The sequence below is a fragment of the Ochotona princeps genome, chromosome 9 (assembly GCF_030435755.1).
Source record: "Ochotona princeps isolate mOchPri1 chromosome 9, mOchPri1.hap1, whole genome shotgun sequence".
NCBI lineage: Eukaryota > Metazoa > Chordata > Mammalia > Lagomorpha > Ochotonidae > Ochotona > Ochotona princeps.
The window spans coordinates 7,552,300-7,566,998 of record NC_080840.1 but is presented as its reverse complement, the minus strand read 5'-3'; the positions used below and the strand labels follow the sequence as shown (position 1 = coordinate 7,566,998).

General features: G+C 43.1%; 1 protein-coding gene across 1 annotated transcript in view; it reads right to left on the bottom strand.

Moving 5' to 3' along the window:
• Positions 1–247: 247 nt before the first annotated feature.
• The window catches only part of HHLA1 (HHLA1 neighbor of OC90), a 29,531-nt gene continuing 15,079 nt past the window's right edge, over positions 248–14,699 (bottom strand). The window contains exons 10-16 of the mRNA XM_058668888.1: positions 14,309–14,482; positions 11,706–11,936; positions 9,618–9,689; positions 9,238–9,312; positions 4,943–5,096; positions 2,070–2,152; positions 248–291 (exon numbers count right to left, since the gene is read on the bottom strand). Of these exons, the coding sequence (XP_058524871.1) occupies positions 248–291; positions 2,070–2,152; positions 4,943–5,096; positions 9,238–9,312; positions 9,618–9,689; positions 11,706–11,936; positions 14,309–14,482 (833 nt within the window). The remainder of the gene's footprint in view (positions 292–2,069; positions 2,153–4,942; positions 5,097–9,237; positions 9,313–9,617; positions 9,690–11,705; positions 11,937–14,308; positions 14,483–14,699) is intronic.

The following is a 14,699-nucleotide window of genomic DNA, read 5'->3' as shown; positions in this document are numbered from 1 at the left end:
CAAGGCAGTCAGGGAACTCAACATTACTGCATTAACTGAGACATACAGCAAGGAGCCTACTAACTTCAAAGCCTTATACAGATGTACAAGAAATAAAGACATGCTACTTCCAAAGAGAAGCAGTTTCAGTGCACTGGTGGTGCTGCTGGTGCCTGGATGAATGCTGCAGATGTAGGCCAGGTAGAACCAGGGCCGGGGGACGGCGCAGCTGGTAATCCCCTGATGAATCTGTATAGTCTCTTGGACTTCACACAGACTTGCAGATATTCTCAAGGCATTTTTGTTTTAAGGCTGAAAAACAAAATTCAAGAAACTCAATGTTCCTGAGATGAAAATGCTAGCATGACAGAAATCAAATGCAGGAGTGTCCTAGGTCATCTAGAGGAGCTGTGTGGGGCAGGGCACAGGTGAGGGGCCACTCCGAGTCCGTGCATTGTGGAAAGGACTCCAGGAAGAACTTCTCGCTGGCTAGCAGCAATATCCAGCAAGGAGCAAACCTGAGGTCTCCTCTTTCAGCCCAGAGCACCTTTTCCAATACCTGTCTGCATCTTACTCATCACCCCAGTTGGCACAATGCTGATTTCACTTTAACATTGTTCAGTGATTATGTTGCATTTTGATGGAGCAAAGAAAAAAAACTGACGTGTGTATTTGCAAGATATCCCATTCCTATCAGAGGGAAATTTCTGTCTTTAACTTCTGAATCCCAGTGCCTAATGCTGTTTGCTTTTTTTAAAATAAAGCAATGTGAAAATGGTGATTGATTCATACAGGAATGAGACATATGAATTTTTAGGTAGTTACCTTTTTAAAAAATGTTTTACATTTATTCTCAACTACTTAACAGGCAAGCAATCAAACGAGACACAGAGGTAGGTAGGCAGGCAGACAGAAAGATGTATATTCTACCCCCTGGTCAATCCATAATGCCCACAGCATCCAGTGTAGGCTAACATGAATCTAGGAGCCCAGAAGTTTATTCAGAGCTTCCTGGTGGGTAGCAGGTACTCCAGGACTTGAACAGTCATCTGCTGCCTCCATGGATCCATTAGCAGGAAACTGGATTGGACTTTATTTTTAATAAGGACTTGAACCTGACACTTTGATATGAGGCATTCACAGCTGAGACGTAACCTACTGTACCCTACATCCTGGGAACTGCACTAGGAGAGAAGAAAAATAATGGAAGGAGACAGAGGTGAGAAGAGGAAGTACGTGGAACAGAACAAAGCTAGAAAGGTTGGTTTCGGTAGATGCATGGTGTGGCACTCACAGGAAGTGAGAGATACAGGAAGAACAAAGAAGAAGAAATTTCTGGATTGGCAGGGATTCCAAAGATTCTGTTTAAATTCCTTAAGAGTCTCTGGAAATACTGTATGACTAAACTATTTTTCTACTTAAAAAAAAGTAAAACCTTGTCCAGTCCTGAACACATGAGCAACTATAGCTTATATTTGGTTATAGTAAGAAGGCATTTCCTACAGTTTCCACTATTCTAAGACCAAGTTCTTGGCAGATGGTTCATGCAGTGGCAATATAAAAGGGCCACACCAATAGGCGTGGGGACCAAACAGGCCAGACAAGTCATTTTGGTTTGCAGGAGTGGGAGAAGGAACAAGGTTGGTGTGAGCGTCACTGTGTGCAAACAAGACTGTGCAGCCACCAGGGTGAGAGGCTGTAGATCCCACTTCTGGAACTTCACACTGCTGATTTTCTTTAGCAATATAAATTTTTAGTTGGAGATTTCAGAGCTTATATGAAGCTTAACTTTCATCTACTTTGTCCCTTTTTAAATTACCTAGAGACTTAAGAAGCTTTCCTGAATTTACAGAAACAGTGGCTGCTTGGGCAGGCTGAACCCTGCTTTTTTTGATATCTATTATAAACATCAGGCTATTTATTAGAGGGGAAAAGAAAGAGCTAGACTCCCTTTGTCTAGAATTAGTGATGAATAGATGAACCACAAGATGCCTATGACTCTTAGTAATGCCAGAAAATCTCTTGGAACACAAGATCCTTTTGAATGGAACATACGTGTGCAAGGGTAGAACTTCAGGCTACAGACTTACTGTGTGAGTGGGACACTGTTTTCACCCTGGGGCAGATAAACGTGGCATTCTTCAGAAACCAGGAGTAGTATCCAAGACAGTACCTAGAGATGTAAATGAGTTAAACAATCATGCTGTGAGAACTGTCAGAATACAGGCAGAAGTAAAAGAGGGAGTGAGTGGATATGAACCCATAGCCATTATTAACATCACAGACTAAAGGAAGCATTTTTAATGCAGAAAATATAGATGGGCTTATGGCATGTTGTATTTGTTTTGGTTGTTCAGAGCAGACATCAACTGCAATATCGCAGATAAAATGAGCTTGAGGTACCCAGTATTGTACCAGCTACTTCTAGCACCAGAGCCACTGCACTCATGGCAGAGCCAGAAGCCTCCAGAACAGAGCAGGAATCATGGGCTTCTGGGTTCAAGGAAGCCCCAGAACTGGTAAGATGGCAGGCAGGAAAAGGACCAGAGCTGTGTCTCCCTGCAATTGGAGTTATATGTTCCAAGAGTGGTGTTGGAACCCTTAATAGGAACGACTTCAAGAGAGAACCAGGCCCAGCGTGGTAGCTTAGCAGCTAAAGTCCTGACTTTGCACATGCAAAGATCCCATATGGACATTGGTTCTAATCCTGCCAGGCCCACATCCCATCCAGCTGCCTGTTTGTGACCTGGGAAGGCAGTTGAGGACGGACGGCCCAAAACCTTGGGACCCTGCACCTGTGTGGGAGACCTGGAAGAGACCCAGGCTCCGGGCTTCAGATCAGCGCAGCTCGAGCCATTGCAGTCACTTGGGGAGTGAAGCATTGGAAGGAAGATTTTCTTCTTTCTCTCCTCTTCTCTGTATATCTGACTTTCAGAGAGAGAAAGAGAGAGAGAACGAGCAAGCACAGGAGGAAGATTATTTGGAATGAAAGGAGCTTAGGAATCTTAGGAATGGACTGGCTGAAGAGCAGACTTCAAGGATTCAGTGTGCTTTATTTTGTCTGAATAAGGATGGAGTAGGAAGCTTAAAAACACAGCTGGAACTCTGGGGCAAATATCAAACAGAACCTGTTTGTCAAAGGTAACCCACGCGTTTTAAAGAGCAAAGCTGTGTTCACAGGCACATATGCCAGTAACAAGGTCTTGTGTCTGCTGTAGCCACATGGTTATTTCCGTGCTGTAAGAGGCTGTGGGCTCCCTCTCACTATGTCTTTGTATCTGGCTATTCTTTCCATCTGGACAGGCTTATGCTTGCTTTCTGCTTACTCCTCTCTTCTGTGCTGCCGTGGCATGCTTTTCAGCATCTGAGAGTACCTGCCATGCTTTTCTGAAATTATTGTTCTTATATTGCCAACTTTCTTAAAATATTTACATTGCTAATGAAAAAGGCTGTATTATTGAACAAACACACTGAGTAACTCCAGTGACTATTAGTAATTTTGGCCTATATCCAGTTTCTAGCATGACTTTGTGATACAATTCATGATTTAGTGAAAATACAGAGAAAAGAGAAGTTGAAGCCAAGTAAACCAGTCCTTTATTGCTCTAAACTTAAACGGTGGCTTCTCCTGGAGACTTCACCTTTCTGTTATTCCTCTAGCCAGTATTTGACCTAGAGGTGTTTTCCAACGTGATGCATCACAAAGGAATATGGTAAATAGGTTTTCGTGTAATTCCATAGCTTGTCTTTACGATTTATTGCACATACTTAAGTTTGTGCTCTTGAGAGTTTTTTCTCCTACTTAGGAAATCCTTAGATCCCGAGGCCGCTGCTGATTCACTTAGGTATCCCTATGGCTTAGTGCAGTGCGTGCCTGATGTTCAATGGAAGTCATTGATTTTATAGACACGAGTAAATGACGAGGCAGGTTGATGATCCTAAAGCATACGCAGTGTACTATTGCAACAGTAGTTTTTTAGGACCCACTTGTCCTAAAGTGGAGGAATACTTCCCTCTTGCTCACTAATGCTCTTGGGCTGCAGGTATTGCTGGTTCACCCTCTGTAAGGGGAGAATTTCCATGCTAACCAAGGAATCCTAGATCAGGGAGCAAAATGACTAATGGGAAAAGGCTGCAAATTTGAGATTCAGAGGCAATAGGTCATAGAGGTTTTGAAAGGCTGCAGGATCTTGTGACTCTTTTGAAAACAGTATAACACATCTGAGAATTTGCCCCTAGAACACATGACCAAGGATATCCTTCGGCACCGTTTAGTTTCCTATTTATAGCTAAGAATAGACACCTGTGGAAGAGACAGTGTACCAGCACTGGCAGGAGGAGAACCTCCTAGCCTAAACCTTCTTGACACAAAATCATGTTTGTCTTATTTCAGTTTCACTAGTTTCTCATTCTGTTTGGAGAAGGAACTAGAGATACAAAACTGGAAATACAGTAAACATCTTTTGGTCATTCTCCCCAATAAAATCTCATGAAGCTAAGTGAATTGAAGTTCAAGGACCACTCAAAGTCTTCAGCAGAAATTCCACTTGATGACTTCACTTTCACCAAAATGAATCCAAATCAATAAAACTCATCTCCTCTTGTGTCACTTCAACTCAAACCAACCGCTCTCAACTCAACCCAACTTAATTCAACCCAGTCCAGTCTAACCCAACTCAACTCAACTTGCCTCATCTCAAGTCAGTTTACTCCAGCTCGGCTTATGCCAACCTAATCTTTTACTGTGTCAGGCCCTATGATTGTGAAGACCCAGAAATGGATGACTTCCATCAAGGCCATCAAAATCAGTAGGGTATTCACTGGAGAGTCCTCTCCTAGAGGTAGTTTCTGTCACGTGTCTGTGGGCTATTTGACACCCGATTCCCCTGTAGCTTTCAGAGAAGTCCTATAGGATAAGAATTCTATAAAACTGGACAAGAAAAGCCGCACTGGGCCAGGTTACCTCATGCTGTCTTTCCTGGAATTCCTCCGGTTTGTGCACAAGCATCGCTGGAAGAAGCGGCACAGCTCCATGAGGCATGGATTGAGCTTCTGGATGACCAGGATGACAGGAGCTACTGTCATGGTCACCTCTTTGACCAGTGGCTGAGGACATCCTGGAAAATGCAGTCCCAGATCAGTCAAATCACCAGGAATTCAGCAAGCATTTCCATTGGCTAAGCCCTATGCTTGGTATAGAATCTTGCCCTGTTCTCAAGTAGCTAGGAGACAGACATGTAAACATAATGTTGCTTCATCATTTCCTGGGAAGATGACCATTAAGAGTTTCCAAAGTTGAGAGAGGGTGGGGATTCAGTATCCAGGAGAAATCAGCAATAATTTAATTGAAGAGCAAATATTAAACAGGAATGTGAAACACTGCATAGAAATGTACCAGGTGGAGGACACGTGTGGTGCAAAACAGTATACACCGATTCTGTACTGCCTAAGGGGTCACTATGTGAGTGGTAGGAGACTGAATAATTGAAATCTAAATGGTACTGTGTATGTTGTGTGTGCATGGTGTGATGGGTGTATATGTATGTATGTGTGTATGAGCATGTGTTTGCCTGTGTGCAAGCAGGGAAGCAAGGGGCGTGTTGAAAGATAAAACTGGCATGCTGAGTCGCTGGAGAACCAGGCTATCCATTTGTAAGTTCTGAGTTTGTAAAGACTAATGGTTTCAGCAAACTGAAGTTCAAATTGTTGTTTAATATAAACATTTACTGCTGTCTCCTAAAAGAAAAAATGACAAAAGAGAAATATATATATTTCTTAATTTCAGATTTTTGAGATCTTCTGAGGCTGGCACAGCCTCCTGTATACCGATGTTTCCCCATGTAGAAAGTAGGGCGACCCACACCTGTCACATGAAATGAGGGGAGAAAGGGAGCATTTATACCAAGCATGTTGAAAGGTTTCTAATGGAATGAGCAGTGAATCACAAATCTATTGATTGATTTATTTCAACTTGGAGAACATTCGCTCTGTGCCAGGCAGTAAAGAATTAACAATAAACAAGAAAGAAAAGATCATAGCTCTTTTAGTGACTTGGATATACCATATTGATGATCTACTGACAATTTGTGAACCTATCAAGATAAGATAACGCCTAGAAATGAGACCATGCAGTTCTAATTGTTGTCTAACCAACTCTCCAGCAGATTACCTGTCATGAGAGTGTGTGCTTTCATTGACTTTTATAACTTGGAATTGAGGGGGTTAACTGGTAACAAATCAACTCTTGTGCGATACTTGTGGTCCTTAGGAATGAAAATAATTTTCTGGTGCAGGTGCAATTGTTTTTTAACTCGTGAAGAGTTTATTGCTGTAGTACATGAATTACAAAATTTACTTGAATTTCTTTGATTATATAAACTCTGCTCCTCAGCTTCTCCATTGAACTGGATTTAACATATGTTCAGTTTCTTCATTCCTCAGTGAGTCAAACAACATTTCTCTGTGTTGATGCTTACTTTTTTCACATTTTCATGAAAGTCACATTGTTACATTCTTAAATTATAATTTAACAGTAGCCAGTTTATTGTAGTGGATAAGAGGCTCCGACTGTAGGATGAAGGCTTAACAAATGTAGAAAGGAAATATTTTATCCTGAGTCAACCAATATTGAGCCGTCCAGAACATTGATCAAAGGTCGTGAGTTTTCCTTCACATTCAGCACCTGACATCTGTAACACACTTTCCTCAGTTCTTGTCACATATTGTGTCATTTAATCCCTTGAAATCTTGTGAAATAGATCCCAGCTCTATCTAACAGACGAGGATACTGAGGGTCTGAGTGATTCCAGAGTTGGATCAGTCACACCACAGGCAATGTCTCTGGCAAGATCTCACCCTGGAGTCTCTGCTCGCAACCTCCTCTTCCTCACCATCTCCTCCTGGAACATACTTTACATGCTTAGGATGCCCATGTCCTCAGCTGAGCTATCATCACCTCCTGCCCCACGCACCTTCACCATCCCCACAATATACTCTGTTACATTTGGACATTCTTTTTGTTTCCCTGCTGGTACTCACTTCAACATCGCCACAGTCCCTTGATTTCTATCTTATAACTATCACCCAATTCTGACAGTCACCTCCTCATTCTCATCTCCATCATCACTGGTCATCATTAGTGCAATGGCCTCCTCACCGACGCCACCGCTCCCCACTCCCCGATTTAGTTTCCACTCTGCAACTGAAGAATCTTTCTGCAGGACAAACCTGATCATTCCCTCATTTGCCTCAGAAGGGCCTGACGTGGTGGTGAGACCCTGATGCTCTTACTCTGGCCAGTCCCTTCAAACTCATGCCACAGCAGTCTAAGCACCCAGCCCCAAAGCCCTTCCAAGTCTCTAGAAAACAACAGTTGTTTGATGTCACAGTGCCTTTGCTCGAGCCATGTTTGCTCAGAATGCACATGAAGAGGTAATCCTGATTACATGCTGTTTCTCAACCAACAAACTTTCGAGTGTTTTCCCATATGTAATCTTCCCACATTCTCCCTTAAATTCCATCTTTTTGTAAATACTTTACATCTAGGGACAGAACGGCAGAGCCTTTGGAATTAGATCAGGGCTCAAAAACCTAACCTCTTTATCTACCAAATTTACCAAAACTCTCAGTGAAGATAGCATTATTTACCTGTCAATATTGCTATTGCTATAATTAATGTGCAAGGCACAAAAAATGTAATCTAGAAGTGCAATAGCCACGGTCTGTGGTTTGATGATTGTGGACAGCCTTTGTTTATGCTCCTGAGCAACTGAAGGTTTTTGTTTGCTTGGTTTTTCCTTTATTTTTAACTTGCCACTTAAAAAAAGATTTATTTTTTCTTATTGGAAATTCATACTTAAAAAGAGGAAGATCCTCTGTCCATTGGTTCACTTCCCAAAGGGCCCCAATGGCTGGAGCTGAGCCAATCTGAAGCCAGGAACCAGGAGCTTCCTTTGGGTTCCAAGTCTTTGGCCTGTCCTCTTATGCTTTTCCAGCCCCCACAAGCAGGGAGCTGGGTGGGAAGTGGAGAAGCTGGGATACAAATTTCACCCACGTGAAATCCTGGTGTGTTCAAGGTGAGGACTTTGGTCTCTAGGATATCACGCCTGGCCTCTCTACTAGCCATTTTTGATATGGAGTGTTGTTAAGTATGTGGAAAAGCAGTGTAAAAAGACAATTATTCCTTCCTCTGTAACTATAAAAATTAGAAATGTCCTAAAAACGTAGAAAGAGAGATTATAAAGAAAGAATTGGTGGGAGGGTGGATGGGCCGCTAGGTGGACAGATCGAATCAAGTATCTGTTCGATGAATGGATAATAGGCAGATGGATAGGTCAGGAACTGCAGATCTAGATGAGACGCAGTGACACAACAGGGATGGATGTATAGAAAGTTGTAGCTGCAGATAGTTACAGATGATACATAGATACAGTTACTGTCAAATTTTTCTAAAATTCCATCTGGCAGCTGCTTCCATCTGTACCCGTGGTGTAAATTTGTGGACCTCCTGGGGAGGGAAAGAGATACAATTTCCTTTGGCAGCATAATCACATCTTGTGTCTGAAAGGCCCATTCACTATTCACCACAGGCTGAGCCTGGGGCAGGAGCAAAATTGAGGCAATATGAAAAGGGAGACTGTGCAGCCTCCAGTAATTTAATAATGCCCCATTGACAGATGACTGGATGGTTCAGAAACATACAGGAATCTGGCTCAACAGAAAAGAGTGGGGCACCTGTAAGCTGCAAAGACGTACACAAAGAAACACAGAAGCTCAAATGTCAGCCACAGGCTCCAGATGCAGCCATCCTCTGGATCCGTGAGAATGGACAGCACAGGGAAAGGAAAGACGGGGTCCTGTAGACAGGAGAGTAAGTTGCACCCGGTGAATGGTGCTGGGATCATGGAGCCCTCTCATATCCCTTCCTCTCTCTGCCAACATCCATGTTTGTTCTAAGGGTTGTTTCCATTTGCATAATGTAGCACATTGCTCAATAGACAATCATTCAAAAGCATTTGGTTAAATGAAGTTACACTGAGCTCCAAGATTCCAAATGCCTTCCACACTCTTACTTTTGGCAAAGGAAGAAAAAAAACCCAGCAGATTTTCTTCATGTTCACAATTGTGATGATTCTTGACTCACAGAGAGGAAACTGAATCCCAGGAGAGTGGCTCTATATTTATTGAACAAACCTCTCTTCAGCGTGAACCATTCCAAACAGATGCAAGCAATAGCAGTGATGAGGTGCTGGTACTCACTTGAAGCTGGGTGGGGTGCTGGGACCAGGGCAGGCTCCTCCCTGGGGGTAAAAGGCCACTCCACAGCAAGATCACCTGCAACGGGCAACAGCATCCTTCCAAACGTCAAAATGAGACCGGTTTGGATTACGTACCAAATCAGAATTATAACAGCTTAAAGACAGAGTTTTCAAAATGTGTTGTACAATTATAATCATGAAAGTGGAGGTGATGTACCCAAGAAGTTGGAGGAATTTAGCAGCACAGTGAAACTTATCATCCTGTTCTTCAGCCTCTTTTCCCATTAGGACCTGTGCTGCACAGTGGCCAGCAAGTCGTCCCTGTTCCACCATGTTGCTGCCCCCAGACTAGGTGTTCCCCTGTAGTACTGGGTTTCTCACCTATCTGTTGTGGGTCTCTTGGGGCCGGTGCCTTGGTTGGATTTGGAGTCTGGGTGCCAGGGGTGAATGTTCCTAGGATGAGATAAAAGGATGAGCCTTTGTCTCTTTGAGGGGGACTGGATTGGGAGAAGAGTGTCTATGCTGTAAGTCCTGGCCCTGACCTATCCAATTGATGTCATTACTAAGCCACCCATTTCATCTGGGGCAGGTGACATCTGACAGGAGCAGCACGGGGCAAAGCAGACAATGCTGCCCCCTAGTGGACATCCTAGAAAAGAACAGTATTTGCTTCTACGCTTTGCAAAATGACTTCCAAGGCTGGTCTCAGTATCTCCGTTTTGGGCAGTTTACGAAGAGTCACCACTGAATATTTCCTGGTGTTATGTTGGCAAAATCCCTCATGGACACTACCTAATCATCAGCAACTCTGGAAGCTTTCATTTCACAGATGAGCAAACCAGGACTCAGGCCACTCACAGAAACTGCCCAAAGCCTACAGAGGAACTGATAGATTCCAGTTGTATCTGAAATAGAGACCAGAGAGCACAGTTCTATGGCTGTTGTCATCTAAGTAGCCAAGCCCAAGCCTTCCTTTTCCTCTTCATGATGGCACAATGCTTAAACCAACTGAACTGATGTAGTTGCGTCTGGCAGTCGTTCAAATCACCAACATGGCATTTGCAGGCCTCTTGTGCAGTTGACATTTTGAGCCTGATGTCATGACTTTGCATAGATAAGTGCTAAAACTCACTTAACCTTTTCCTTGTATTCCTTATGAAATTCAGTATTTGAAGGATTTTCTGAAAGTCTGCCGCGTCTCACAGGAATCTGAGATTAAAGGCCTACGTCCTTGAGGACAGAGCTCAGAGGAACAAAAAGTCAAGTTCATATACTAATAGCACAGCTGTAATACACTTCACTGTTTGTGCTTATTTTCATTTTATTTGAAAGGTGGAGAATCAGACAGATTTTCATCTGTTGGTCCGCTCCGCACATGCCCAGTAAAGGCAGGGCTGGGGCAGGTTGACAAACACAACCTGAAACTCTATCTGGGAAATGGCTCTTCAGTTATCATGTGCCACTGCACAGGGAGCGAATTAGCAGCAATGTTGGCATAGCCAGGACTAGAACCGGGCACTCTGAGATGGGATGTGGCTGCTCCAGCGGCAACTAAAACCACTGCACCAAATGCCTGCCTCAGATACATCTTACTATTCAGTGGCCACGGTGAAATAAAGGACTTTCGGCTTTTGGAGTCAGAGAAAGTTATTTTAAAAAGTTAATCTTTGTTTGACTATAAGATTAGTGGTCATAGAAAGTCTATAAAACTGGAGGTAAATAAATAAAATCGTATTGATTCTACTCCCAGATATGGTTTGCAAACTTGATGTAAGGTGATCACGCCATGCATTTCTTCAATTTTATTTTTTTTCATGGCTCAAGTGGTACATTTCTGAAGTTTATTTTTCATGATACAGTTCCACAGGCACAGGGGTTTTTTCCCCTGTGTAAATTCATTTGTCATAACCTTGCAGGTTCCCTCACCCCCCAAAAAAATTGAGATCACACTCCGCACTGTTTCTTCTGCCTTGTGGAACTCATGCCTTCCTCCTTACATGATTACATCGTACATATGAAGTAATATTCTAATGCAGACATTTGCATATACCTCATATATATATAATTAATGTAATTTTATTGATGCTGTGCCAAAAACACAGTTGAACTGTCTTGAGTTCAATGCCAACTTCTAGTGGCCACTTCCTTAGGAGATAGCAAGCCTGGGAAGAGGACTGGCAAGTGGGTTTATAGCCAAGAGGAGCAAAGGGAATCCTGTGATGAAGAATTCCCACTCAAGCAAAGGGGAGAAAAGGATTGTTATCAGGAAAAGGAGAAAAAAGAATTTGCTTTATGATTGGTTATGCTACTTGCCAATGTTTTATTCCTTTTCTGTAGATGTGAACATTTCAAAGCTTTAGCAAACGTTTTCAAAATGACAGTTCTAAGCCCTTAGAAATGTATTATGAAAAATGAAAAAATTTTAAAAGCCTATATTCAGTTAGAGGAGGTGCAGGGGTCCTCTCCTACCTGAGGCGGGGCTGCTGGATGCAGCCATCCCGGCTGGAGGTGTCACAGGGCCCCCGGGGTGGGCTGCTTCCTGGACCCCTGCAGCAGACACCGGTGTGGAGGCATGTGTTTCCCAGGGGGGCCCTCTGAGTTTTTTCTCAGGTGTGGTCTGATCCCAGGGCACAGAGATTGTGGAAGCCCATGTCGGCCTGTTGGTGGTCTTCCTCAGTGTTCTGGCCACACTGCTGGCAGCTGCAGGTTCAAAATGAGTTACAGGACCCTGACACACTGGACCACTTTGCTGCAAATGACATTAAAATATAACCTGAAGCACATGTTGCAGTGTAGATGAAATGATTTAAACTCTACCCTAAACTGTAATAGCTTGGTTTGCCTGAGTACCAATCAGCAAGCGGAAAAAGTCTTTCAAAACTCTTAGACCCTCCTCCTGCCACCAACTGTAGGGTCTGTGTGTTCAGGACATCACCAAAGGGAACAATTGTGGGTGTTAGGTGAGGAATTCTTGGGGCATTGGTTACAACCTTGCTTCCTCTGTTCTGTGAGCTTTGGGGCAATGGCTTAAAACTGAGGATAATAAAGATAATTCCTGCTATAAAGCATCAAATCTTTCCTCATTGATCATTTTTAAAAGTGTTAGATGTTCTCACGTACATATTCTTGCGGTAAAAATTTAAATCACTTAGGTCAAGTTCCACAAAACTAATCCCACTTAAGGATTGTACATCTATAAATTAATCTAGAATATTTTTATTTGAAAGTCAGAATTAGGAGAACAGTTGGAGAGATGGGAGGTGGGGGGGGAAGAGAAAGAGACAGACAGACACACATCAATCTTCCACCTGCTGGTTCATTCCCCAAATAACAAGGCTGGAACAGGGCAGGCCAAAGCAAAAGCTTCCTTCACATGTCTCACACGGTACAGGGGTCAAGCACTTGTCCCACCTTTTCCTACTTTCCCAGGTGTATCAGCAGGGAGCTGGATCGTGTGTGGAGCAGCCAGGTCGTAAACCAGGGCATATAGTGGATGCTGGTATTGCAGGTGGAGGCTTAACGTGATGTGCCTCGATGATAGCCACTTTAGAATGTTTCTAGTGTTTAAAATACTCAGTTTCTCATCCAGAATATGATACATCCACTTGTTTAAATATTCCTTTATTTACCTATTTAGAGTTTGTAGCTTTTCTATTTATACTTAGGATTTTGCAAGTTATACTTTGACATTTTATGACTTTCCTTAGTTCTAGCAATTGTTTTTTTTTCATGGCATTTAGGGAAGTTTTCTGATTTTATGCATTTGTCATGTTGCCAACTATTACGCTCACCTTTGCAGAGTAAATTCAACAACTCTAGTTAGTAAAACTGACTCCTGTTATCTTTCAACTGCAATCCTTGTTTTCAACCTGCCTTTTTCTAACTTCTGCCTCCTGGGGAAGTTGGTGTCTCCTGCTGTTCTGGCTAGGGACCCTTCACTGGCTTCCCCTTACACAGCAGCTCTTTGTTGGCTGGGCATAACTGAGGGGACTTGCCTGTGTCCCCTTTCTGCTCAGCAGGAAAGGCAAATATTTAGAGGCTGCAAATTATTATGCTTCTTACTTTCTAATTGCTATACAGCGTGCACATATTTATGAGTCCATGGGTATTTAGATACATTTATACATTGTGTAATGTTCAGTGACAACAGTACTGCTCAAGAAGTTATTTCTTCATGGCAAAAATATTTAATATCCTTTTTCTAGCTTTTGTGGACTATAGTACATCATTATTATGGTGTTACTTTACTGGACAATAAAACCCCAGAAGTTAGTCTCCAATCTAACTATAATTTAGTAACCTTAACTCACTTTTCCCAATCCCTCTTTCCTTCTACTCTTGTAGTAGAAGCCTCTGGTAGACTAGCCTAGACGGCGTGAATTTTTCATGACATGGTTCATTGTTCAAGCTCATGGAGGCAATATTGATTGCTACTGCAAGAGCTACCTCCATTTTATATTGTCTCCGAATCCGTGCCTTTACTGGCCACACTGCTGATTGCGCAAGAGAAGATGGTAAGTGGGAGGGGTCTCCTGTATAGTCATTGGCTGCAACTTTTCATGCTGGTATCCATTTATTAAAAACCTCCTTGGCATCGTGATCCAGCCAGATGCAGACTAAGCTAACCAAGTCACAAACTGTTGACTTTATTTCGCTATTTCATGTGAATTTCAGGAGAGATTTGCTAAATAACTGTTGAAATGGAAGCACCTTGCGCCACCGTATACTTCGATTCTGCAAGATAGCCACTTTGGAGGAGGTTGGGCAATGGGCTCTGGACAATTGCTGGTACTATTTTTTGCACCTACTTGTGAGCTTCTGTCTATCTCAAAGTAATAAGAACAAATGCTAGGTGTATATTGTGCCAGTGGTATTGGTACCCTGCTGCTTTTATTGAACTTGTACTGCCAATCCTTAAGGGAAGCTAAAACATAGTTTGAAGTGGTAGGAAGGGATAAAGGGGAGGATTATGCTTATTTATGTCAGTCTAGAAGGAATGGGAGGAGGCTATAGCAAAGCAGAGTAGTGAGAAGGCGTCGTACCTGTGCTGGGCAGAGTCTGAGAAGCAGTACCTCTTGTGCCTGGTGCCTCTCCCCCTGAGGCCGTCGTCTCCATCCAGTGAGGAGGACTCGCGGCAGATGTCCGAGGTGTGCTCCAGCTCCAGTGCGGGCGCCCTGTACTTGGTCGTGTTTGCTGGCTTTTGGTTGTGGGCTTTGATGCCCCAGCTGTTCCTCTGGTAGCTGTGCCTTCAGGAAGAAAAACAAAGGGAGCCTTGCCGTGTGGTACTTCAGACACCAAGAACTGCTGCGATGTTAAAGGGCCACAAAATGGCACGTGTGTAGATTGCAGAGCTTCCAGTCTTCCTCTGAACTCTCACAAATGTGAAAATAAGCTAAAGTATCAATTGCCAAATGAGGGTGAAGAACCACTGGGAACAACACACGTGGATGTTAGTCCTGAAAG